This window comes from Sabethes cyaneus, chromosome 1 (assembly GCF_943734655.1).
Source record: "Sabethes cyaneus chromosome 1, idSabCyanKW18_F2, whole genome shotgun sequence".
Taxonomy (NCBI): Eukaryota; Metazoa; Arthropoda; class Insecta; order Diptera; family Culicidae; genus Sabethes; species Sabethes cyaneus.
Window position 1 is genome coordinate 173,586,888 of NC_071353.1, and position 27,821 is coordinate 173,614,708.

A 27,821-nucleotide genomic window follows, 5' to 3' on the forward strand; every position below is an offset into this window, starting at 1 on the left:
TCTAAAATCAAAACGAAAAATGTTTATTCTGTGTGTGTCAAAAACCCGCTATCTATTTGTTTAGCAAACACGTCCGCTTGGGTTTCGTTTAGCAACTTAAAATTATAAATAAATAATCTGAAATTGTAATGCATAGTTTGGTGTTGGTACTGTCGTAAGCTCACGTTCGCATTCTTTGGATTGGAACCGCAGGAACCGGGAAGTAACGCCACCAGAACAGTGGCAACTGGCCACTAGTAGATGAGATTGTCGAACCACTGCCACAGTTTTTCCTGCGTTTCGTCCACCACATAGGTCAGGCATCGGCCTTTGCTTCTGGAAAAAGGGAATTCATAATGTTATTTGCTAGAGAAAGTGAGCCCGAAGGGTTCTTTCTAATGAATCTGGGAGGCCAAAAGTTAATTTTCTGAAATAGCTGTAATATAAAAAATGGGGATTATCGTTGATTAATATTGCTTGAATTATTTTATTTGCGAACGAACGTACGGAAGTAAGCTAATTTATCTTAAATTTTTTAATTTTTGAAAAGCAATTTTTTCCCCAAAAAAGTGTATTTACTATATTCTTCTTACCACGACACAATGAATACATTTATTTAAATAAATTAAAACCGTATAAAAATAAATAAGTTCCGAAATTCGCGTGAAACACGAAAAAAATTACGGAATTTGCGTGTAAATGCCGAAATTCGCGTGAAAATCTGCGTGAATCGGTTAAAAAAAAATGTAATATCTGCGATTTGTTCAAATAATTCTGCGTAGATCTTACAGTTTGCGTAAATGATTGCTTGGTTTTTAAAGTTGTCTAAAACCACCCAGTTAGCTTCAATTCAGCTTCAGCTCAATAACAAATTCATAGTCAGTTCTTATTTGATATCCAATTTCAACACCCAATTCCACGTCCAATTTTAAGTCTAGTTTCAACTCCCATTCCAAACATAATTTCAAGTGGAATTAGAATTCAATTTATATCCAATTTCACTTCCTGCTTTATATGCTGCTATGATAAAACTGAACCTTTAGGTGGTGCAGGGTAAATGAACAGTGGTCACGTTTACTTCTAAATGTGCGTATGTATTAAAATACTTTTCTGACTTTCAGTAGGACTCGGGGTAAAAATTCATCAAATGTAAATTGTTGCGTTGTTCAGAAAGTGCTTTTAGTCCGTTTAGAATAAGGCCAGTACGGGGATCTCTGATAATTAATAATAATTAATTTTATTCACAATAATAATATTTCTAGTGATTGTTAGTTGGGGTTTTTGAGGTTTGGCGACGGATTCCGGTTATAAATACTGCGCACTAGCTCTTTGGCCTCGAGGGCGTCTCCCAACCCTGTGACTTTATGTTTTATAGCTTCTGTCGACTACCGCGCATGCCCAGGTAGTTTTGCGCTCAATTTACTGTGTAGTCTTGCCTTGGGAAACTGCATAAATCCCAGGGGCATGGAAGATGAAATTTGTTCCAGTCTGAGATTTGTCTTTCTATTGGTTCATTTGTGGTTGTTTGTGTTGAAGGATTGATGTTGAGTGCACGGTTGAGGACAGTCGGTGTTAGGCGGGGCTGACGAGACCTCCACTTCTTCTCAAGTAGTACGAAATGTCCAGGGTAAGCCTCATTTACATCCATCATTTTTCTTCTTATCATCATTATCATCATCGTCATCATCATCATCATCACCATTATATTTAAAATATGACATTCCGGTCTTTGGCAGAGCGATCTCAGAGTCAGTTCGTGGATTCAGCGTAGGGGCGGACTGTCTCTGCCTGCGGGCATAGGCATGTTGGCTATGTTTGGGGCTTCTGTGTTTAGTGTGGTGTGCGATATTGCCAGTTTTCGTCAGGTAGAACTGGTGGTGAGGTTTCCCTGACACTTGACACTTTTTTGATGGCATCGCAAAAGGGCCCGGCACAGAGTGTACCCAACGTTTGTGCAGGTCGAAGGACGTGAATATTTTCGGCAAAATATGAAGTTCTGCCATTCGTGCTTCGGCTTTTTGTGATTCGACCATTAGATATATTATGCCATTTGTTATTTTGGTCATTTGTGTTTCAACCATTCGTGATTCGGTCTCCTGTGACTGTTGTAGAAATTCGGCCATTTGGATTTCGGCCATTCGTGATTCGGCCATTTGGTACCAGCCCGTTTTATACGCTATTAAGCTGGATAACCCGAAAAAAAGGAAAAAAACTATTTCCATTTCTGCTTTAAGTCCAATTTTAAGTTAAGTGGTAGTGGAAAACTCCGAAGAAAAGTCGGAAAATTATGTTCTGTCACGTGGAATTTTTTTCTTGTTTGTCAATTTATAATCTCTTAATGATAAAATTTTCATGACAATATTTTTTAGGGGGGCTCCGTAGCCGCAAGGTTACCGAGTCTGCTTTGACAAGCGGGTGGTCGTAGGTTCAAATCTTAGTAGAATCAAACCATTCAATGTCCAGTGACTTTAGCATGGGTTTATTCTCAAGCCCCTCAACCTCATTTACTTTTCCTTCATGCTGAATTCAAAATTTACCCACTCTTGACAGTGCAAAAGTCCCTCCTATAGTTAAGTGTACGTACTGGTCAGAGGAACGAATGAGTCCTCGGACGGCTATAATATGGGATAGTACTGGCAGTGAGGAATAAGTGGATAAAGTAGATCAAGCTTTGAAGGAAGGGTAAACCCCACAATGTTAAAAAAATGTTAAAAAATATTCTTGGCATATTCACGGATGGATTAGTGATGGATCTAGAGGTAGCTCATCTCTTGCTGCTCTTTCGGAAAAGATGCAATAAAGGTAAAATGAGACAGAAGGAGATAAAACGGAAAAGACCTCGAAGGAAATCGTGACATAAACTGGAGAAATGGATTAGATTATAAAGAGGAAAAATATGAGGGAACACAATAAAAACTGGTAGGAAACAAGAAGAACGAAAGAATAAATCATGACAAAGAGAAGAGAAATTGAAAAGGAATGTGGAAAAGAAGAAAACGGGAGAAAGAAAGAGTGAAAACAAGGCACAAAACTAGGAGACTGGATAGAAAAAGATGAAAACGGAAGAGAAAAGAAGGAAGAACCCTACAGAAAACGAACAAAACGACAACGAAAATGTGGATAAACAGGATAGAAAAGACATCAAACGGGACAAAAATATAGATAAAAGGAGCAAAAGAAAAGCGAAAATATGGGAACGGGAGAATCGAGATTGTGTTTCAGAAAAGGAGAACAAAGCGTCAGAAAAGAAACTTAAAAGGAGAATAAAATGAAACCGAAAGACAAGATGGATAAAACAGAAAAGAAAAACAGAACGTGATAGAAAAACAGCAAAATCAAGCCTAATACGCTATATGAATAAAATAATTTGCTTTACTTTACTTCTCCCATGGAATTTACACGGGAAAAGCCAAGCAAACTATTTTATTCATACGCCCTAATAAGAGGATGACCGGAACAGACAAACGTAAAAACGAACAAAACCGGGCAAAAACGGAATAGAATAAGAAATAAACGTCGAAAAACGACGTAAGCTGAAACGAAAAGAGAGAAAAGTCAAAACGGGCCAGAAAATAACAAAAAACAAGATGGGAAAAGAGCATTTCCCAGAGGCCTGAAAATGGGGAAAATCGGTAGAAGAACAAAAAACGGAACAGAGAAAATCTTGGACTGAGAAAAAGGGTGGAAAACTAGGAACAGAAAATAAAGAAAAGCAACAAAGAAAGAGGAAACAGTGGGCTGAAAAAAGGAAACAAGAACAAAAAGGAAAATGAGACATGAAACAGAATACGTAACAGAAAAGAAAGAAAGATAAAGAAGGAGATATAAAATCGATAGAGGAAACAAAAGTTGGCAAACGGGGTATAAAAGGCGAAATATAACAAAATACAAAAAAAAGGAAAAATGGGACAGAAAAAGAAGAAAAGGAAAACGAACTAAAAAAGTAAAACGTAAGTGAAAAAGACGAGAGTTAACGGGAGTCAGAATAAAATCAAAAATAAAAGCAAAAACCAAGAAAACGGAGGAACGAGGAAATATGATTTGATAGAGGGATAGGAACAGAACAAAGGATATGTTGGCCTCAGAAAAAGGGCGAAAAGCTAGGAAAAGTAAAACAGAACCGATAGAAGTAATGAAAAAACGGGAAAAGGGCAAACGGATACCGGAGAAGTTTGACAAAAAAAACATCAAACGGAAAAGTGGTACACACTTAAATTTTTTTACCGAACTCTAAGCAGCCGAACGTTCGGTAAAATTCGATGGTGCCAATCGACGTTTACGGATCATTAGTAATGTTTGGCATCATAAAAAATTTTACCGAACGTTCTGCTGCTCAGAGTTCGGTAAAATTTATGATAATTTACCGAACTCGGTACTTTTTTTTAAGTGTGTACAGACAAAGAAGAAAATAAAAACGGACTTATAAAATAAAACGAAAGAGAAAACGACGAGACGAGAGTTAACGGCAGTCAGAATAAAATCAGAACCAAAATCGGAATAAAAAGATAGAAAAGACGGAAAAACGGGACATCAAATAGAGAGGAACGGAATAAATGGAGATAAAAAACGAGAAGAAAAAGAGAATAATAAAAATGAAAATGACAAAAAAGAGAAAAGGAGAAAAGAAAAGACTAAAAGCGGAAAATCGAAAAACAAAAAACGAGTAAAAACATGAGGTAAACATGGCTGAAAATAAAAGAAATGAAACAGGAAGCAAAGAGAGCAGGAATAAGGAAATTGGAAACACGAGACAAAACAGGAAAATGAGAAAAAAAGTAAAAACAGATGAAAAATAAAAGCAAAAATGAAGAAAACGGAGGAAACGAGGAAATATGATTTGATAGGTAGCCCATAAACTAAGGTCCGCTGCTGAAAGTACATAAGATATAGAAATTTGGTTTGTTTAGAAAAGTTACTTGAAATTAATTTATCTTTAATGTTTTGAGAGTGAAAAATCGAAAATAAAGTATTCAAAAAATATATCAATTGATGTTACGGTAATACCTGAATATTGGACGACCCCTTGAAAAGATGCATCATTTTTTCACTTAAAAAGTTGCTGAATCAATTTAATCGTACCGTGACTGCTGGTAATTCCGCGCACTTAAGGCGCAGACAATGTTATGATCTGTGTAAAAAATTCAAATGGTGAGTTAGAATAACCATAACTTCACCATCGGATAGGATTTTTAGTCCTTTTTATGAGAAAAATATGTACAGTTGGTGTAAAGTTCCAATAAACAAGAAAAAAAATGCTTCCGGCGGTTACGTGTCAGTGCACATAATTCCGCGCACTAATTTATGACTTGATTATAATTCCGCTCAGACGCGTATATAATTCCACGCATTATAATTTTATCGTAATAATCACAGACACAAAGTCTAAAAGAAGCCCATAGGCAAAATTAGTCTAAAATTGAAACGAGTACATTTTAGATTCGGACGTCTGGTAGGAACTGGAACCATAGACAAACAGACTTAGCAACACAGACAAGCATGTACATAACCTCTTGGAGCCTAATAAGAAAGAGTGCTAATAACAAGGGGTTTCCAGTAAAGCGTATAAGGGGCCATCCATAAAGTACGTCACGCTTATAGAGGGGAGGGGGGGTTGACCTAAACGTGACGATTTGTGACGTAGGGGAGAGGGGGGGTATAAAGTTATGTGACGTCACAAGAAAAAAAAATTTCAAATGTAAAATTTATTCGGGGATTTATAAAAAGGCTTCTTCATTTTGAGATAAAACTATTGAAGGCTTCTATAAAATTAACGTACTGATGGATTTTTTTAACATATTTGTGTAAACAGGACTTATTTATTTTTGTAGTATGAACTCTCTATTAAAGGTTTACAGAATATGCTGTACACCACTGAAGAACTCTTTGAGTACCGTCCTGCTTAAAAGATTTTTGCAACCGCAAATTGTAGTCGCATAAACTCCTGAGGGGCTACGGGGTGCTACCAGACACCAATGGCAATGTTTCCTCTTGATATTCTTGCTGAACTAAGTCGATGAACCTAAACTCATACCGAAGTTCCGCGGCTGGTTTTAAGGTTCTTTTGTACAACCTATACTGCCCCTCTCTCAAAAGCTTCCGGAAGGATAGAGTTTGTGCCACTTGCGGATTAAATTTCGCATCTAAAGTAATGTTGAATGATTGCAAAAAATACACAAAATGACAAAATCCGTCAGAAAAGTTCTTCCAAGGCGTGTTGCTGCAAGACGTCAGCAGGAAGTCCTGATTCTTTCAACTATAGTTCTATAGATCAGACGAATTTGAGTGGATGGATGTAAAGGACGTGGATATGCGCGAAACATTAACCGACGACACATCAGCGGCTTCTGAAGCGTTTCCGACTGCAGCAATAGGAGATCATCTTCAAATTCCGTCAATCGATGGCTTATAAGCTCGAACATTTTTCTTCTTTTATTTGCTTAAATTCATTTTTGTTATTTGATGAATTGATTGAAATGTATTAAATTGATAACTTGAAATTGAAAGGCTGGAATGTATATTTTTTTTTTGTTGTAAAGGGAGGGGGTGGGGTGCCGTGACGTGACGTACTTTCTCAGTGGGGGGTCATGAATGTGTGACCAAATGTGACAATGGGGGGAGGGGGGGTTGATTTTGGTCAAAATTTGCGTGACGTACTAAATGGATGTCGCCTAAGTGCGTAGTAATCAGAGATTACTTTTGTAATCATTTACATATTATTTAGGTAATCAATGGTAATCAGTAGAGTAATCAATGATAATCTTAAGTAATCACAAGAGATTGATTACTGGTAATCAGAGGTAACCAGTAAAGTAATCAAAAGTAATTTTTTCAAAGGTGCGTAGTAATCATTGCTGTTGAAAACCCCTTGGCTAATAATAACACATCGCAACAACTAAATAAGAAATGGACCGCAATCATCAACGTTAATAGATTAAAACTGCATAAAAGCCGAGAAATGGCTCAAGCTCAAATGTTTGGACAAATTTACTTGGATAGCCTCTAGGCAGTAGATACATTGATTTGATTTATTTGATGTATAGGCTTTGCCCGTTATCACACTTAAAGATGTACATATAGATTCTAACAAGTAAATAAATACATAAAAATTTTACACATGATTATTAAAATACTGTTTAAGGTTATGTTTAAGCTGACCACTTGACATATCAATGGAAATTACGGATTGAAGATCGTTATAAATAGCCATCATTCGATACATGGGCTCATTCCGGGCATAATTCTGCGACCTGTTCGATAAATGGAACGGCCTAATTCTTCTTAAGCTGGTTCTGCCTTCATATCTAGTCACCTGGCTGAACAAGTATGGTGCGCTGTATTTCTCCGAAATAACATTTTTTAGAAACAGAACATCAATTAAAATCCTGCGGTCATTCAAGCTGTTGATTCCTACTAGCAAACAAAGAGATCGGTAGTCAGGCATTTCATCTCTCCAACCAAGATTGCGCAAAGCATATCGCACAAACTTTTTCTGCACACGCTCGATCCGGTTAACGTATATGTTATAAAATGGACGCCATACCACGCTTGCATACTCAATTGTGGTGCGAACCAAACCAGTGTAGATAGCAATTATCGTGTACGGGTCATCTAATTCACGGCTAAATCGTTTCACCATTCCGAATAATGAATTTGCTTTCGTTACTATCTTCTCGATGTGCTTGCCGAAGGTCAATTCACTGTCCATTTCAACGCCTAAATCACAATGGCAAGTTTTCCTTGGGACTAAATCATCACCTAGGCGGTATCCATATTCGATTTTACTCGATTTGCGACTAAAAGAGACCACTTTGCATTTGGAAACGTTTACTTTTAGTCCAAACAATTTGCAAAAGTCCAGAAAACGATTCAAGTTCTCTTGAAGAGTCGCACAATCCTTTGGGGAACGTACAGGAGTAAACATTTTTACGTCATCAGCATAGGTTAACACGAAAACATCGTTTAGCATATCGGGTAACTCATTCATGACGATAACAAACAGCAAAGGGCCCAGATGACTACCTTGAGGTACTCCTGAGCGCGTATTGAACAGTTTAGAATTTGTATTGTGTAGTCTAACATATTGTAAGCGGTTAGTCAGGTACGAAGTTATCCATTTTAAGCAGACACCATTGAATCCATACTTCCGGAGAACTGCGGTCATTGCCCCTATGTTGACTACATCAAACGCTTTGGACATATCTGTATACACAGTATCGACTTGGAAGCCATCTGACATCCATTGCACTGTCCTGGAAACGAATTCCGTTAGATTGGTCACTGTTGAACGTTTTTTCAGAAATCCGTGTTGACAGTTTAGCATTAGAGGCTCGATCCATGTATATGCATGATCGTATACAATACTTTCAAACATCTTCGGTATTGCCGACAAAATAGAAACGCCTCTATAATGTTCTACGGATATCTTCGAACCATTTTTGTGAATTGGTACAATATGCGACATTTTCCAGATATCTGGAAATATTCCTGTTGTCAAAGATGCGTTGAATAGTACATAGAGCGGAAGTAGCAAGCCATCCACACAACGTTTTAGCAAAGAGTTCGGTATTCCATCCGGTCCCGATCCTTTCGATACATCCAACGAAATTATTTTGTCACGAATTTTTTCCATGTTCAGATCAATTACAGGCATGCTTATGTTAGATGCGATAAACTCAGGTATATTGTTAACCGTTGCACTGTCGTAAACACTTTTGAAGAAATCAGCAAACATATCGACGGCATCCTGCATATTTTCACTTTTTTTAGAGTTTAGAGTGACATTCAAAGGAACTCCTTTGTCCTTACGTTTATTATTTACAAATTTCCAGAAACATTTTGGATTGGCCTGGATATCTCGTTGCAGCCCATCCAAATACAAACGGTGTAACTGTCGATGTCTTTCTTTAAAAGCATTTTTCGCTAAATTATAAGCGATTTCATCAGTCGCAGATCGAGTCCGTCGGAACCTATTATACAGCTTCTTTTTTTCTTTAAGAAGTCTTATCGTTTCATAGTCAAACCATACCGGATATTTACGCTTGATTTTAACATCACATACACGGCAATGGCGAGATAAAATACTGTATACAATATAGTAAAATATAATTACATTGCAGTCAAGTGCTGTTTCGGTATTCCAATTGTTAACATCTATCACGTTAAAAACGGAAAATTTACTCAGAAAAACCAACATAGAAGTAACGGAAGGTTTCACATCATCCGTGCTAAACGCATCGTCGGAAATAAAAACGTTACGCCAGTCTACACATAGTAGTTCCTGGGTGATCCGTGCTCTTGCTGCATCTTCGATTTGATGAGTGTCTAAAACCTTTACAATTTGACCAGTGTGTGCGACAGCATCTACAGATGCCATAGACAACTCACTAATTGTAATGTCAATTGACATGGCATTATGATGCACTTCGTTTCTGATCAGCGGGTCACTCACTTCAACACGGCAGCACTCATCGTCGTTAGTAAACACTAGATCCAGGAATCTGTTGTTTTGATTCGGAATACTGCAAATTTGCAACAAGCCACAAGCAGTCATTGAATCAACCAACAGTTCTTCTTCTGGCTGTCGTACTTGATAAGGTAACAAATGCAAATCTACTTCATTCTCGCGACACCAAGTCGTATTTTTGAGATTGAAATCACCCATAACAATAATTTTGCTTTCAGGTGACGACGAATCAACAATATTGCGAATGCTATTTACATACGACTCATGTCGATCGAGTTTCGAATCAGGAGGTAAGTACACACAAGAAAGAATAATTTCTGTATTATTCAAAAGAATTCTAACGGTTATTTCTTCATTATAGGGAGATTCGAAAATAACACTGCTGCAAAACCTCTCATTAACAGCAATCAGCACTCCACCACCACTAGACTTATCAGAATTGGTTGAAGATCTATCGCAACGGTAAACTATAAATGATTGTGGGAACACGAACAGATTTTGAATTGACTCTTCTAAATTTGTTTCACAGAATGCGTAAACATCAAAATCACGTTCCAGTGCAGACATAAAAACAGTTTCCAGCCGGGCACTACTTCGGATGCTATTCACATTTTGGTAGTATATGTGCAGTTTTTCCTCCTTTATCTCATATTGATAGCAATTTCGTTGAACAGCTGGATCATGCACGCAAGAATTAAACCTTTCTGGACTAGCAACACTACGTGACGAGGGTAAAGAGCGAGGTAAATCAGACCGTCGGGGATTGTTCACTATTTGGTTGGGCCGGCGGAGGGATGCGAAATAATTTTGGTGGATATGTGCGATTATATTCAAATTCGCGGAAATAAATACCCTTCTGCCAAGATGAGGCAGACATCGCTTTTTCTTTATATTCCGATCCTACCCCCACCTTGAAAGACACATAGGAAAGCTCCTCCAATTTTCTATCCCGAGGAACAAGTTTTACTATATCAACTGCGGACGCTGGTTCGATTTCTAAATTACTGCGTACTAAAGTCGAAATATCTTCCACGGTGGCTCGTGGATCAAATTTCGATAAATACAGCCAGTACTTTGATTCTATTCGAGCGAGCGGTACTGTTACATTAGAATCAATTTCTTTGTTACCCACAAACTCAGTGCGCTGCTGGCTACGCATTACTGCTTCGCCACTGGCACCAACTCGGACACGTTTAGCCGTTTGTGGTGGGAAGTTAAAGCTTGCGGTGCGCTTGGGGGTACGGGGTGTAAGATCAAGAATTGTATTAATCTTTGCGGTGTTTTTTTGCACTTCGCTTCTCAGCTCCTCTAATACTTTATTTTGTTGCACCTCGAGATGAAGCATAGCTTCGTTTGTGGAAGCAATTGCTTGACGAAATGTTGCATTTTTCATCATTTTTGTACATGCCGCGCACATCCAAAACAATTGTTCGCGGCTGCGAATCAACTCCTTAATCTCATTTGTAAGTCCGACACAGTGCAGATGAAATGTAGACTTACAAAATCCTTTACAGGTTATTTCCTCCTCACCGGGTAACTCATTTGCACAAGAAAAACAAATGCTCGACATTGTATCGTGGCTTGACGAAAATAAACTCGGAAAAAGTGATTAACGGCTTAAATCGAATGAACTTCACTTGATTACGATAAATTTAATCGTTGCGTATTAGATAATAGTGATCACGAATAAAAATTGACAAAACTATCACAATAATTTTATAATTTTTCCTACGAGGCAATTATCTAAGCGACACTCACGATCACTACAGTTACTGTTACTCAGTAACACGATCGCTACATTTTAAAATTAACTTAGTGATAATAATTAGATTGATCACTAAAAATTGCTACTTTATTTTTCTGTCACACATGTTTAAAATTGTTGAAAAGGTATTGAACGCGTTCAGCGTAACTCGATAGTTTAGAGTTTTATTTTCGTTTGTGATCCTGAAATTACGCCATTTCACATTGGTCCAATACTAAAAAAACGTGCGCACTTGAATTTTGAGTAGGAAAAGTGTTTGTGAAACCTTTGCAAGTGTTGCTTAAAATTGAAAGCTCTATCCTTTGGTGGAATTCAACTTTTGATAAATCCCCCTAAGTAAAATAAAAAATTTATTTTTCGTCATTTTCCATATAACACATTGATGTATTCTGCAAATTTTTAGAGTATATTATTATAAGAAATTTTGCTGAAGACTGTAACTTTCTATCTCTTCAGCGAAGATAGAAAAATCCGAATATTGAAAAAAATTGTTCAACTCAGTTACTCTGTTTTAGCTCTTTTTTTAGTTGTTGTATGACTTTATCATGTTATACTAAGTTGTACAAATAATCAAAATACACAACTACGCCAAATATAGTATACCTCTATCTTTGCTTGTTAAGGAGCTGTAGAACTTTCAATATAAAAAACTCCCAATTGCGGCAGACGATTACGAATGAAACCTTCTGGATTTTGTAGCATTTTTCATATAGTATCTGGTTCTTGTGATTACTTAGCTGCCGGCTGCCGTAAGTCGAGTAATTCGGGGTCAAAATTGGGGTATTTTTATATTAAAAGTTCTACAGTTTCTAAACAAGCAAAGATAGGGTTATACTATGTATAGCAAAGTTGTGTATTGTTACTATTTGTACAACTTTATAGAACCTGGAAAAATCAATTACAAGCAACAATTACAAAAAGAGCTAAAATAGAAAAATTGATTTAAACGATTCATGTATTAGAAATAGGATTTTTCTATCTTCGCTGAAGAGATAGAAGATTACTGTTTTCAGCAAAATTTCTTATAATAATATGCTCTAAAACTTCGCAGAACACATGAATGTATTATATTGAAACTGAAGAAAAATGAGTTTTTTATTTCACTTGTGGGGGGATTAATCAAAATTTGAATTCCACCAAACGATAGATCTTTTAATCTCAAAAAACTCTTGCAAAGGTTCCACAAACCTAAAACCAAGATTTCCTACTCACTGCTCTAGTGCGCACGTTTTGGTTCACTAATTTTGGATCACTGTGCATTTGGTGCTTTTCATTCCGCAAGGTATTAACCGGAATCCTGAACATTTTCGCAGATTTCCGTACTAAACAACTTTATTTGACTTTCTTCAACGTGTCTACAAAGTTTTCTGAAGAGTAATGCATATTCTGTTATCCGTTTTTCCCCGATATGATCCTGCTACATCCGCGCGGAATTATAAACATTACTAATTTATATGCTCTTAATTCCGCTCACTACAAATCTTTAAACAAAACAAACAGAAAAATGAGTTATTCATAACTATTTCCATAAAACAGTTAAATGTACATCTATGTACTCGTGTTGCACAAATTCATCATAAAAAATACTTTTTGAAGCGAAAAAAACCTTCCGATAATTGTTAAGAAAACATTCGGAAATCACGTTTTGGTCATCGTGCAATGAAATAGCCTTTGGTTTGGTCAGACTAACGAAGCAAAAATTGTCAGTTTTGAACAAAAACAATAAAGGAACATGGTATACCATGATAGTATACTTATTAATGATGTTTCAGTGAAATTTACTGTTGAAAAATTGATTTTTAGGATGAGTGCGCAGAATAATGTGCTGCGCGGAATTACCCGCAGGCACGGTAATCATTTTTGTCCGTCCAAAATCGCTTTCTGGAGGGTGTGCGACGTTAGGCATACGGACACTAGGCATAATTTACAAAATGTCGCTCTTCTACGATTACGCATTTGAGTCAATTATCGCTGCGTCACAATGCAATGAGTACCGGAGCCACCCATTTAACATAAATTTATTTGGCATAATGCTGCTTGTCATAACGTCGTTTGCCATAAAAACATTAGCATAAACATAAGACACAATTTACCAAAAAAAAAACCTTTGGCATAACGACCTTTTGGTATAATTCCTTGAAAAAAGTTTTATGTCGCGAGGGACCCGGCGTCGGAAATGCCGGCCACTGGCAAGGGCAGCCCCTCTGCAGAAATCTCATCTGTCTAGGTTTATTCGCCTTTCCAGATCTACCGATTTTTGTTAGTTTTCCCCAATCGAATCACCGCACAGTGGTCAAATTTTGAAAAAACGCGGACATTAACAATTGGGTAAAAAATGCGTAAATTTTCAAGGGTGGTGACTTCGGAAATGTTTAATAATAAAATATAGTGCATCTTTCTGCACTATTAAGGCGACCGTGAATTCACCTATTAGGGTGATAGGAACTTTTGTTTTTAAAAAATATAAAAAAAATTTTAATGCAGAACATACTAAAATAAGCAATTACTCTTCCTTCATGCTTAATTCTATATGACCCCCATAGAAGCACTCTTGACAGTGCAAAAAGTCACTCTTATAGTTAAATGTGCTGGCCAGCCTCGCCAGGGATAGCTGTAATTGGAGACAGTACTGGCATTGAGGAGCAAGGTGGGTAAAGTAGATATAGCATTGAAGGAAGGGTAACCATTACACACAAACACGCATAAAATTTAATAAGCATATCGCTCATTCAATAGCGACTATAGTATAAAAATGCAGCCCATGTTATACAGCAAACACCCGGGCGATATCACAATAGATCAACGATACTGGTCGCAGTGATGAGTCCATACAGGAAAGAAAAGCAATTTTGCTGAATATAGTAACTATCTATCTCTTACCGGTTGCGAAATATAATGATGTGTTAAAAAGAAGCGCTTAAAAATCAATTATGCTCAATAACTTTGCACACGATTTTTTTACTGCTTTCGAATGTTCTACAAAGTTATTTAGTATGCTAAAATACACATTTTCTCTGAAGATTGTTTTTCACGAAGATGCATATTTAATGAGTTATAAAAAATTTTATCAAAAAATTACACATTTTTCAATTGATTTTTCTGAAAAATCAATTTTTTTTAAATTAGACCATTGCAAATAATTTCAAAAGTTTTTGTCACCCTCCCCCCTTGGAAAATGGCTTGAAAAATCGGAGGGCAAAAAAATAATTTGTGGGGTACGAGTTAATTTTTCTTCATAGATTTTTTCGTAGATTTTTGCATGGAAAATAATAACGTATATTTTAAAAGCAAGAATAGATTTGGTTTTCACGTTTAAACTTTAAATAAAAATGCCTAAAATCCTTATTTTTTTTTGCTCGATTAAAAAAATCACTTTGTTTTTTTTCGCCCCCCTCCCTTCAGTGGCCAAACACCGGAAGGACAAAAACTTTATAAAATATCTGTAATGGCCTTATTTAAAAAAAAAAAACAAAACTTCGTATCACCCTAATAGGTGAATTCACGGTCACCCTAATAGTGTAGAAAGATGCGTTATATTTTATTATTAAACTTGTCTGAAGACATCACCCTTGAAAAATTACGCATTTTTTACCCAAATGTCCGCGTTTTTTTTTTTTTTCAAAATTTGACCACTGTGCACCGTGTCGGTACCGAATGGCTGAATAACAAATAGCCGAAATCCAAATGGCCCAATTTCAACAACTGCCATAGAAGGTCAAAATTGTAGTTGGCCATATCATGAAACGCCGAACGCCTATTTGGCCAAACCGTATTCTGATTCTTTTTGCCAAAAACATGTGCTTGACAAACGGCGTTTGATGAAGAACAGTCAAGAAGTTGCGGAGCTATGGTGGAACATACATTCATATTCACGTTTCTCGTCGCCCTACTTGTCGGTTCCTTCGCAGTCAGCTCCCCCTTCTGTCACGTAGTTAGTTATGCTAGTTTGGTCAATGAAAATCGCTATAATGGAAACGAAACAAAGGTTGATTTTACATATAGGGTAATGTCGTTATCGTCGGGCCACTGTTATGGTCGGGCCACCACGATTTTTTCAGTTTTAGTAACTCGTGATACCTTTATACAAGCATTGTAAAACTTCTTACTGTGACAGCTAACTGTTCACTATATTGTGAGTTTCAATCGTGTATTCAAAACACGGGCACTGAATTCACTGATTGAAACAATACAAAAAAAGTTTTGCAGGTTGTGAGATACATGTATGTGAGGTGCATGCAGGACTCTATATATAGTCACTCTACTTCCCCCTTAACGACGAAAGTGTTGGCAACGCAGTCATGCGAAGCTGTCACAGTGCGCGATTATCACTGGCAGCGTTGCTCGCGTATCGGCCTCTTTTCTAGCAGACCCTTGGACAGGTAAGACGTACTTTGTTCACACAGCGCTTCCCACGTCGAGCGATTTCTACAGTGCGATTTATAATGGCGTCTTGCATGAAACCTGTTATGCCATTGAGTATTCACACAGGTGCAGTTAACTTTTCTTCAAGAAATGATTCATGAAATGCAATTATCGGGATAAATATTGAAAATTTATTAAGTGTGTTGTGCTCTATTCGAAGGCTATTGAAAAACCCCGTCAAGTTAGGTGTTTGGGTAGGGTAAGGGGGCAAATGCTACAAAAGCGCTTATTGCAAAGGTCGGGCCACTTCTGTAGCCATGGTTGGGCCACCATAATTTTAAGCACAGAAGCGCAATTTTCGCTAGAGAACGTCAGTCGCGGGAAATGTGATGAAATAAAGCCTAATTAGTATGATAAAAACCTAGATTGTTGTTGATTTTTCATTGCGGTAGTACACATCGGAAAACGCGATTGTAGTAAAATTTATTTTACAAGATTACCAAAAATTTCGTAAAGATGTTATTAAAAATAGGATATTTATACTTATATGGGCCGTTGCTCACGAAATTCATTCTTTTGATGTCTCTACATAGAATTTCAATACGTATTTCTTGGATTAAGAGCGGTGGTCCAACCTGTACAACGTGGCCAGAGTATGCCAACATTTTTTGTCTTCACGTAAATGCCTATAACTTTATTATTTTTTAAGCAATCAGTTCAAAATTTTCCAGCGGTATAGCTTATTCTTAGACCTTTCCAACGATCTATTTAGATTTTAAAAATTCTTTTTAAAGCGGTAGTTATGGGCGAATGTCAAAAAGGCGGCCCAACCACGACGACATTCCCCTACCATATACCATACCAGTTGCACTACTGCAACCGGTTTAAATGCAAGAGAAACGCAACAACTTTTACTTATTTTTATCTCTCCCCCCTTGTTAGGGATTCCCCCTTTTGTCAACTTGCCAGTGCTGATTTCCTAATGTCAAGGAACATGCGTGCCAAGTTTAATGAAGAATTGTCCAGGCATTTCAGAGTTATTGCCTCCTCTCTCCTGTAACGAACCCCTCGCGGGGCTCCGTAGCCGCAAGGTTACCTAGTCTGCTTTGACAAGCGAGTGGTCGTGGGTTCGAATCTTAGTAGAATCAAGCCATTCGATGTCAAGTGACTTTAGCATGGGTTTATTCTCAGGCCCCTCATTTACCCTTCCTTAATGCTACATTCTATATATTTACCCACTAAAGCCTCTTGACTGTGCAAAGGTCCCTCCTATAGTTAAGTGTACTGGTCAGAGAAACGAAGGAGTCCTCGCCAGGGACGGCTATAATATGGGATAGTGCTGACAGCGAAGAATAGGCGGGTAAAGTAGATCAAGCTTTGAAGGAAGGGTAAACCCCAATACACACAAGCACGCATAAAAATTTAATAAGCATATCGCTCACTCAATAGCGATTATAGCAAAAAGAAATGCAGTGTAGGTCATACAGCCGCTCTTATCAACTCCCCAGTGCTGATTCCTTTATGTCAAGGAATATGTGTGCCAAGTTTAGTGGAGATCGGTCAAGACGTTCTGGAGTTATGGTGGAACATATATATAAACATACTCACGCTCACTTTTATATATATGGATAAACGTGATAGAAAAGGAGTAAAAGTAAAGGGAAAATACGAGAGTAAGCAATTCGGGATCGTGTTTCAGAAAACGAGAACAAAAGGGGGTAGAAGAGGAGAACAAATGAAACCGAAGGACCAAATAGATGAAACAGAACGTGATGGAAGCTGTTTTACTTCTTCTTTTATACGGGACAAGCTCAAGGGATTTATGCCCAAGCGCTCCACGACTACCAATCTTTTGACTCTTACATCCTACGTGATAAATAGTTTCGATGCTCGGTCGCAAACAGATGTCATTTACACTGATCTTTCAGCAGCCTTCGACAAATTGAACCACCAAATCGCTATTGCTAAACTGGATAAGCTTATGTTCGTATGTTCGAATCTCGGTTGAACGATGCTGCTTGACAGAGTCAGTAGGATCGCTGCACTAACCTTGTAATTGTGCTGTACTCTAACAGTCTGCGAAGTCTTTTGATAAAGAAGGGCCAAGTCTCCAAAATTCCAAAATTCGTCTAAAAGATTACCTGCGTAAAATCTCCAGTTTGTGCAAAAAAAAAAAAATAATCGCGTCAATTATAAAATTGACTTTAAAAATTATAAATGACATTTCAGTATGAGAAGATTTTCTAAAGTAGGTGCCACCAGCGGTCCAGAAAGGGATTTTGGTCGGACGATTTCAAAACGCAAAAATGACCGCTATTTGATGAAAAGTATTTTTTGTGTCGATGTACACAATAATGAAAAAAAAAAAACTTGAATTCTTCATTGTACGCCAAAGCTGACAAGAAAATCAGCTGAATTGTTTCCACACCCTCCATATTCACCAGATTTTTCCCCATCTACCTCTACCTGTTTGCACTACCTCAAAGAGATGTTCCCGGGAAAGCCGGAAGTAAACGAACCAAACATAACTTTAGTTAAATATCATAAAAACTTAATTAAAGTTTTGGTAAAATACGTTAGAACGAATGCTATTCTATCGATATTATGGTGATACGTTGATGAATGAAGTCAAATTTTGCAAAAAATATCCCAGAACTCACTCACTGACCCACGTGATGACTAACATTGTAGTTACATTGTATTTAGACATTAATTTTTGGCAAACCAAATTCATCAATCATAACATTCCCTCATTCGCGTGGCGAATGTCGGTTATTCTCACTTCTTGGAGCAGGCCACCTTGGGATGCTCGTGCCGGAAGCACTGAGGCTTCAGCAGATTGAAATAGGTGTAGCCGATCTGATTCGAAACCAGCGAGTTGGCGTTCTTCAGGCAGTTGTAGAACTGCTTATCACAGTCACAGTGGGATCTAAAAAAAAAATAAACAAAAAGAACAGATTGTCATAATGATTACCCATTCTCGTCTCGTGGACCATCACAATCATGAAGCAGTGCGTACCGACCTGGTAAAATATCCATTATTTCGCAGCCGATTGAACTGCTCCCCGGCGGCGATCGACAGCGGGCACAGGTCGTGTGCCCGGCAGCACACGTCGGTTTGGTAGAAAAAACCGATGTCATTTTCGCTTTTGGCCTGGTTGCCATCGCCGCACCAAACCGTGCCCGGATAGATGGCTTTGATGCGCTGCTTGAACTGATCGAACAGGCTGCCGATCGAGCTCTTCGGCGGCGGCGGCGGCACCGGTGGGCCCTTGCTGGGTCGCTGTTTTCCGGTCGTGCTCGAGCTCGGCGGTACCGAAGTCGTCACCTGATCCTCCTCAACTGGGGATAGTGCCAGGTTGCGCAACCCTTTCGGCGTATTGACGAAATTCGGATGGAAGCGATGGGGCAGATTGGGAGCCAGCGCTCCGGCGCCATCCTTCTGCCGGTTTCGGTAGCTGACGATGTACTTGTAGACACCCAATCGCTGTAGGATGTCCCGAAAGAAGCCTGAAACTCGCGATGAAACTGTTGAGGTTGTCACGGTATCGTTCGCGGGATCTGGCGGTCAGCAGAGCAGGAAAACCGCGTACCAAACATAGGAAAGAGTTGGAAAAAGTGCCTTATTTACATGCAATGCAACACCGAGCGGTTGATGATAGTGACAAAGGAAAATGGAAAAGTGAGTGTGAAGGGGTTTTTCTTTCGTTTTGGTGAATATTTATAACTGGTGCAGCCGCTGGCTGTATGTCAGCGTGTTACGTGAGCCGATTTGATTCGACGTTTTTGTTTGGAATCGGTGAAGCGTGCCTTCTGCGTTTGCAAGTTCACTTGTTAACAGCTGTTTTGCTGAGTTTGCTTTTGCTATCGGGCAATCGAAATGAAAAACAAAGTGTACTTGCTTGTCTACACTTACTTTCAGAATATGGCGATGAGTGCAGAAAGTAGCTCTTGGTGTTGCCCTCATCGTCGTAGTCCTCGATCTGGAGCTGTTTTGGGGGAAAATATTATGTTCGATGTGAGTTAAAAACAAATTTGATATAAGTGTTCATTTGTATTTATAGATAAACATATTGTATATTATGCTTAGCGGAGTTTATCCATTGCATATAGAAACATCAGATGAAACCAAACATGTCTTATGTTGGTGGTATTGTGGCGAACGTGCATACGGTTAAAAACCTGAGGAATAAACGTCTATTAATACTACTACACTTATTTTGGTGGAGTGCTTTTCCTTCTTCTGTGCTGCCCTTCTTGAACTTGTGTCTTATAAACCTCAAATAGTACTACGATGTTCTGGATAGGATCCCTTTGGTTTTGGTACTCAATATACCATCGCAAAAAAAAACAATTCATCAATGAGCAATATGCCTTGCTTTACGAAAACCATTAATCACCTTCAGCACCTCAAATCTTCCCAATGGTGAGGAATGCGCTGCTTGAGCCACAAATGCTGATACCTGACTGATTCTGCGAAACACGCGAGCCAGCTACTCTTGGTTTTAAATGCATACATTTTAAATTAATTGTTGATCAAAAAGTTTCATTGCATATGTATATATTACGTGAAATATTGAATTACACTTTGCTTTGTCTAAAAACTGCCTCGAACGATTCCAATACGATTATTCTACCTAAGCTGAGCTAAGCTGCCACAAACGACTTGACAGTTTTTGAAATAAAATTCGATTATTCTTGTGTTTTGAGATCCATTGGAAACCAAATTCACTTGAAATTACATTTGAAATTAGTCTTAAAATTGGAATTCAAATTGTACTTGAAGTTAGATTTCAAATAATGTTTAAATTTGAGTTATAATTGAACCTAAAATTGGAATTAAATTAGAATCGAGTCGGACAGTTAGCTCCGGGGTATGATGTTGGCCTAACAAACCAGTCGTCGTTTGTTCGGATTGGGTGATGCCGCTACAGAGTTAATAGGTTCTTTGCACTAGCCCCGTAGTTTTCCTGTACTCTAATTACTGGCCGCGAAGTCTGTCGATAAAGAAGGGTCAAGTTCTGAACGACGTTCATACCTATGGCTTTGCTTTTTGAATCAGACATGAAATTGAACTTGAAGTTTGACATTAAACATTAAATTAGACGTGAATTTGCACTACCCGAGCAGGAGCGAAGAGCAAAATAATATCAAAATGTGTTATTGGAAATCGAGTAACTCATATCAAAATTTGGTCGTGTTTTGGCTGACATAGTTGGTAAAATAACAAAAAATAATATCAAAATTTTACTCCTTCAAGGCCAAAAGAATAACTACTTGTGTTATGTGAATAACAAAGCAATAACATGACTGTATTCAGAGTTTAGAATAACATATTTTAGTATTATTAAGGTATTGAATAACAAATGCAGTAGTATATTAGAAATTAAAAAATCATTTTATAAAATATTTATAATCTACAATCTCTTTAATCAATTGTAAAATTTAAAATTGTATAAAATACATCGAATGTCATTTAAAGGCCAAAATAAGATATGATAACAATATCAGTTATTAAACTCATCTTACAACCACTGTTTTAAATATCTACTCAATAACAAAATGTGTTATCTCCATATCTATTCAATAACAAAATATACCATTATAACACAGCTTGATATTGTTTTTATATTATTTTGCTCTTCGCTCCTTCTCGGGTAATTTGACATGAAGTTTACTTGAAATTAGGATAGACATTATTTATCTTATTCTCTCACATGTTTTGCCACTTTATTTCCTCCTTTTCTGTACAGTTTTCTTAGTTTTTGCGCTCACTTTACTTTCGTTTTTGCTCTTTTTTTCCTTTTTTCCGTCCCGTGTTTCCTGTTTTGTTGTTCTGTTCTACTTTTAAATTCGTTTTTTTGTTATTTTATTTTTCTTTCTCTTTTCTATTTCCCTTTTTTTCGCTTCCTATTTTCGTCTTTTTTTTACTCTTCTTATCTCGTTTCCTTCTCTGTCTTCATCTTTTTCATTTTTCATCTACTCAAGGCCTTGTTTTCCGTCTTTTCTGACGGGTTTTTCTGTTTTGGTTCCCTCTTTTCCTTTATCCCTTTCGTTTTCGTCTGTTCCGTTCTTGCTGTTATTATGTCCTGCTTTTTCACCTTTTTTGTTTACGTTCTGTTTTTCTTTTCCGTTTTATGCCTTTTTGTCTTTCGTTTTCATATTTTTTTCTTTTTTTGCCTCATTTTTCCTCTTTTTCTGCTCTTGTTATTCCGTTTTCCTGCTCTCGTATTTATTCTTTTCGTCCGTTCCTATCTCGTATGATTCTCTTTTTTGTCTCATTTTTTCTCCTTTTATGTCCATTATCCTTATTTGCTTTCTCGTTTCATTCGTTTTATTTATGCTTTTTCCTTCTTTTCCCACATTTGTCTTCTTTTCTCCTTCGTTATTCGCCTTTTTCTGTTCAGTCTCCTCGTTTTTCGAATCGTTTTCCTATTTTCGCCAGGGGAGGAAGAAACGGGGACTTCTCGTACCAATCGTTTAATTCAGAAATGTATTTATGTATGAATAAATTATTCACACAAGATTCATTTCACAGAACCGTCTTTGCGGCAATACCTCACAGTTGGCCTGGCCTGGAAAATAGTTTGAAATATTTCTATGTTAAGAAATAATTTAAATTATTTCCAGGAATCCTTTATTGTGGTTGTGATAATAATAATGAGTAATGAGTAATGAGACTCACGAATGTTCAATTGCTAGGGCCCCATGATCCATGAAATCATTTAAGTTGAGCTGTTAGAGTCCAAGGTCCGAAAATATTACCAGCTTCAATACTGAGTATTTAAAAGTAGAATTAGTATTTCATCCGCAGTCATTTTACTACTCATAAATATTGAACTGTCGGCTTAAGCTCCATACTAAATTTACTTCAGTGGCGACGGTCCGTTATCGATCGTGCGCCGAATGAATTATGGTCCTCCAGTACTCAATCCCGAGCTACCTTTCTTCAAACCCCTCGAACACCAGCTGAACGTGCATCATCCTCGATAGCGCATATCTATCAGTGCGATGTCTACTCCGAAGTCTACGGCCTCTTCTTGATTCTCTGCTTAAAATAATTTTAGCTACTCTTTCGTCGGGCATTCTAGCCACGTGACCAGCCCAGCGCAAACTGCCACACTGTACTATCTTCATTATAACAGCATATTTGCATTCTAAATACAGCTCATGGTTCATGCGCCTGCGCTACACTCCATTTTGTATTTTGCAACATTTTATGCTAAAACCCCAAGCATTCGTCCATCAGCTCCCTTTAGCGTTTCATGATTCATGTCCGTAAAGGGCCACCGAGAGGATTAGTGTTCTCTAGAGCGTCAGTTTTATGCGAATTTGCAAGCTGCGGGACTTCAGCTACAAAACGTAATACGTAGAAAGCCCAATTCGCAGCTGCAATTAGTCGTTCTATTTTGCGACTTATATCGTTGTCACCTGTCACGGGAATGCCCGTATAATATATGAATTCATTCTACTACTTCATATCGTTCCCCATTCAGTTCCTTTTCAGCACCAACAGTATTTGCACTTCCATGTTCCCTGCTAGCCATATACTTCGTTTTGGCGGTGGTAATGGTAAGCCCCAATTTCCCAATTAAATGGCCAAAGACGTTTTTCCCTGCTCTATCCGCAAAATCAAGAAGCATGTGAGGTCTCATTCGCTATTCTGACACATAATTTTTACTCATCCAGCGTCACACGAATCAACGTAACTGGTTCTGTAGGAGAACCATGTCCTAGCGTTAACAGCCACAGCTCATTTCGTTTGACTGAACCATATGACGCTTTAAAATCCACAAAAAGATGACGAGTCTGCTAGTTGTACTCCCAAAACTCATCAGTTACTAGACGCAGGGTAAATATCTGATCCATCGTGGACCCTTATGAAAACCAGCTTTGTACTCGCCGACGAGGAACTCCGCTAACGGTCTCAGTCTACAACACAGGATAGGGAGAGCACCAACTAGAGATGCCAATACCGGGAGGTATTTTGAAAACCGGTTTTTCGGTATTGATAAATGCAATACCGGTAAAACCGGTAAAAAACCGGTAAAAGTAAAAAAGAAGAAGATTCTTCCATAATCAACGATACTCAATTTCTGTCGCATAGTTAATTGACTAGTTCATTAAAAAATAATATTTAACAATGCGAAGAGAATTTACCGTGTCATCTTTTAAACGAGAACAAATTTCAATGAAAAACTTCTGGAGGCAGAAATTTTTCATGCGGTGTCCACAGAGAAAGAAAGAACAATTGCTAGTGATAAATTAGAAATGTAGCGTAGGAAAACCCTTGTTCAAGAGCTTTTAATGAGCTGCTTAGATACTGACATTTATGATAAATTATAACTGAAGATTCAGTTGATTTGGTTCCTCTGCCTTCTCGGTTTCTGAGTTTATTCCATTGAACCTTGCAGAATTTGATTATTAAAACATCCTTGATGCATTGAACAATATTACAAAGTCATTGCACATGCACAAAGTGCGGTTAATTATAAAACGAATAAATTTAAATATACGAACTCTTTGAAATTTTACCAATACAGTAACTCGAACAGCAGTTGTGCGAGACTTGACAAGTGTTCCGAGAGTAGTTTTAGAGTTCGTAGAATTTGCCATTTTTCCGGTATAGCAATTCGACAGCAGCCAAGGCTGGTTCTAGCACTGCGATAATTTCTTATTTCTTCATGAATTCCTCATCGCTTAAGTAAAGCGTATCCTTGTTTCTCAGCAACGAAAACAGTTCTCTTCAACGACCCCATCGACACCAGTAACAGAGGAGCTCAACTTGCAAGATGGGATGATCAGATCGATAGTGATTTGCGACTTCTGAGACGACTGAGAAATTGGCGATGAGTAGCCCATGGAATGGAACGAGTTGAATGGAGACGACTGCTTAAAAAGCATGAGGCGCTGCAGCTCTATGCTGACAGCGGTTAGGTAATTCAGGGTTTTCCCTTTGAAAGAACTACATAATTGAGTTATTATTTGTAGAACCTTCAATCATGAATTTAAGTTTCCCCGGGCTTTAAAAGTTTTACCAGCGATTCAGGCTTCTTGAGTTGCTATTTTATCATGCAAAAAATACCGAAAATACCGGTTTTTGGTCTTGAAAAAACCGGTAATTCGGTATTGGAAAATAGCCCGGTAATACCGGTAAAACCGGTTTCGGTAAAACCGGTATAGCATCCCTAGCACCAACCATATAGGCAAAATTGTGCAACGTAATGCCTCGATAGGTTTTACTCTCGAGTCGATGTCGGTTTTTAAAATTATGGGAAATTATGGGAGTCCTAGCCTCTCGATTCTTTTCACTGTTCTGACGTGTTGGCGCAGTAAGCTACTCATATATATTGAACTGTTGAGATGGGTAGTAGATGACGAAACCGCTGCATTGGCGACAAAGATGCACAGTAGCACTCATCAGAATGTGGAAAGTACTCTTCCGGGTTCGCTGAAGGACGGTCAGTAAAGAATCAAATATTCACGCTACGACAGATCCTCCAAAAAGTCCATGAATATAGAATTCAACGCACAATTATTTCATTGATTTTAAAGTTGCGTATGCTACCATCGATCGTAAAATCATGGCCATTCTAATTCGCAGGGGACTTTGTCAACGTGATGGTCCCTCATATGGGCTGTTCAACATGCCGTTACAGGACGTTATGAACGGAGCAACACACAGGCACAATCTTCAGCAAATCTAGTACCGCGAACCGCTGATATGACGGACACGCTAAAAGATGGTGACTCGGTCCTAATGACGAGTGAGTTTGTTTTGTTTCGATCGTGCATCGACCCGCAATGCTGCCCGTTCTTTCCGTACTCGACACTGAGATGACTGAGTCGAGTCAAGTTGCACGACATGACTTACAAAATAGAGCCCATTATTGTGCGATGTACTGTCCTTGCAACGCTGATGTCTCCTGAGTAGAAGCCGTTTTTTGTGTTAAAATACTGTCATGAGAATATTGCTAACTGGGGCTCCTAATCTCAAAGGCCCGGTGGGCCCTTTGGCTCCAAGTCCGCCCCTGATTGAACCTGTAGTGTGGAAAGGATGTATTTTTTTTGACACGGGGCTGTGGCGCAACTTGGTTTATGCTTGTCTTAGAATCATTTCCCACAATCCGAAAAAATGCATGGTCAACCGCTAACGCGATTTGTGGATGTTGCTCTCCTCGAAGCCTCGTTGAAAACAACGTTCCTTCTCGGAAGTGACGCGACGGTGCATTATGTAGTAGATGGTCGGAAAATCGACAACCATGCTCCTGCTGGGCTGTCGTTGTTTAACAATTAGCGACGTCATAGCAAAGGTGGACATCCGCGAGTTCTTCCGGAGAATACATTTTGATGCTGCAATCGATTTCAGAAACGTCCGAGAGAGACCCGAGACATTTGTTTCGTTGCTGTGTTCCATACGCCTCCCCAAGTAGCACACTTTTGTCATTTCTCGTTGCTGCACCCTATTTATGACTGAAACCAGTCGTTAATCGGTTACCACAACTAGTTTATGACAACTGTGCCAGTAGGTCCAGACCGTGTTCGTCACACGCGGTGATCTAGTGTGCTTTGCGTGATGTATGAATTAGTGCAGTTTTTAGATTTAGCACCCAAAACTGTACGTTTAAAATTAAATTGCAACGAAATCAAAAGGGATATTGACCAACCTCAAGATTTTAGTCATGACCTTGACCTTTAAAGAGTGGAAAGGAAGGGGGGGGGGGGGGGGGTAATAGGTAGCTACGCTTAACAAGTTGTCGTTGTGACTCCTATCTTTTGTCCAAGGCTGGAAGGTGCATGGGTCTGCGGGTACCAGCGGGTACCAGCGAGCCACACGCCCTGGCAGGTGTTGTGGGTTCAAATCCAGTTATAATCTCTGATTATAGCTTGGTTCGACCCATGCACCTTCCAGCATTGGACAAAAGATAGGAGTCACAACGACAACTTGTTAAGCGTAGCTACCTATTACCCCTTCCTTCCTTTCCACTCTTTCCCCTTCATTCCCAAAAAATCCTTCTTCATTACTTTCCTTACCGTCCCTTCATCAATTATAGAATTATCGTTTCATAAAAATATTAAAAGGGATAGTCGATTCACGAAAAAGGACGAATTTTAGATTAGTACCAGAATTTTAAATTGCTAGATAAAATTACCGCAAGCTAATTGGAAATTAGTTCCTGTTAGAATTCATTTCCAATTAGTTTGCGATAATTAGTGAGATCTACCAAGACTAAGACGCTCATAAATAACTTTTGATTATTCAGATAGATAAAAGTTTCCAACTTTATCACGCTTTTCAGGAGAACTTTGATGAAAACACCTCGTGAAACTCCTGTTTCAAAGCTCTTTGCTCCTGAAAAGTTAATAAATTTCTTAAAGTAAGAAGTTTAAGGACAATTTTGGGTGCAAAATTTCCTCAGCTTTCATTTCCGTCGTATTTTTGTCATCTTTTCGTCAACTATTAATGGTATTTTCGTCATCTTTTTGTCACTTTTTCATCGCATGTAATAGCGAAGAATTCTATCTATTGTTTCAGCATCTGTGGCTCGAACACTTGGTCCGTAGGTCGGTAGAAAATTCCTAAATCAGTAATACTACAAATAGGTCCGATCTAGCAACGCTGTCTATCAATATTTTTTTTGCAAAAAATTGTCAAGAAGAGCTGTTCTTTATATTCGCTTTTATAAATTTTAATTCTCTCATCTTTTTACGAGACGTAATCCAACGTCAAAGCAGATAAAACAAATCGTTGTTAGAGACGTTTAATACTAATGGTAAATAATCGTTCACAAACCAGTAGAAGAAATAAAAAAAGAGATAACTTACTACGATATTTTCCGCTGGGCTGGAGTTCTGGCTCGAATTGTTGGCCTGAACTTGCTCGGTAAACAGCAACTCTAAGTCAACATTTTCATCCAGATCGAGAAAATTGCTGATCGGAATGTGATCCGGCTCGAGAAAAGTGAATTTCCGCGTCCCGTAATGCTTCAACTCCACAATCACCGTACTGAGACCAACGTTATCTGTTTCACCCGTCACCACTGCCGCTTCGGTTGATCCACTGGTGTCATTCAAACCGGTCACCGTAGTAAGTTCTGTTGGTTTTTTATTTTCACGGCTAGTGACCTTAGTTGTCAACCCGTCCGCTGCGGTCGTCTTTGGAAGATCCGCCAGCACCGGCGAAACCAAAACACAAATGCTTACTAAAACAATTCTAACAAACACACTCTCTGGCACTAAGGTCGAGCCCAT

The 27,821-nt window shown here is 38.3% G+C and overlaps 1 protein-coding gene and 1 long non-coding RNA gene across 2 annotated transcripts; one reads left to right on the top strand and one right to left on the bottom strand.

Moving 5' to 3' along the window:
- Positions 1-136: 136 nt before the first annotated feature.
- LOC128732455 (uncharacterized) lies at positions 137-27,821 on the bottom strand. The gene is made up of 5 exons (XM_053825705.1): positions 27,396-27,821; positions 19,486-19,558; positions 18,593-19,130; positions 18,352-18,498; positions 137-315 (listed from the first exon to the last, which is right to left on the bottom strand). The coding sequence occupies exons 1-5, from the start codon at positions 27,819-27,821 to the stop codon at positions 234-236; spliced, it is 1,266 nt and encodes a 421-aa protein (XP_053681680.1). The 3' UTR covers positions 137-233.
- LOC128744230 (uncharacterized) lies at positions 9,440-10,249 on the top strand. Its single transcript, XR_008412372.1, has 5 exons — positions 9,440-9,573; positions 9,661-9,732; positions 9,804-9,904; positions 9,972-10,057; positions 10,117-10,249. It is a non-coding gene; the product is annotated as an uncharacterized LOC128744230 (long non-coding RNA).

Coding starts and splice junctions, on each gene's coding strand:
- LOC128732455 (XM_053825705.1), bottom strand. CDS start 27,821: ATGGGCTCGACCTTAGTGCCAGAGAGTGTGTTTGTTAGAATTGTTTTA. Junction 19,559..27,395: donor GCCCAGCGGAAAATATCGTA/GTAAGTTATCTC, acceptor CCCCCAAAACAG/CTCCAGATCGAGGACTACGA. Junction 316..18,351: donor AAGGTGGCCTGCTCCAAGAA/GTGAGAATAACC, acceptor CCCTTTTTCCAG/AAGCAAAGGCCGATGCCTGA.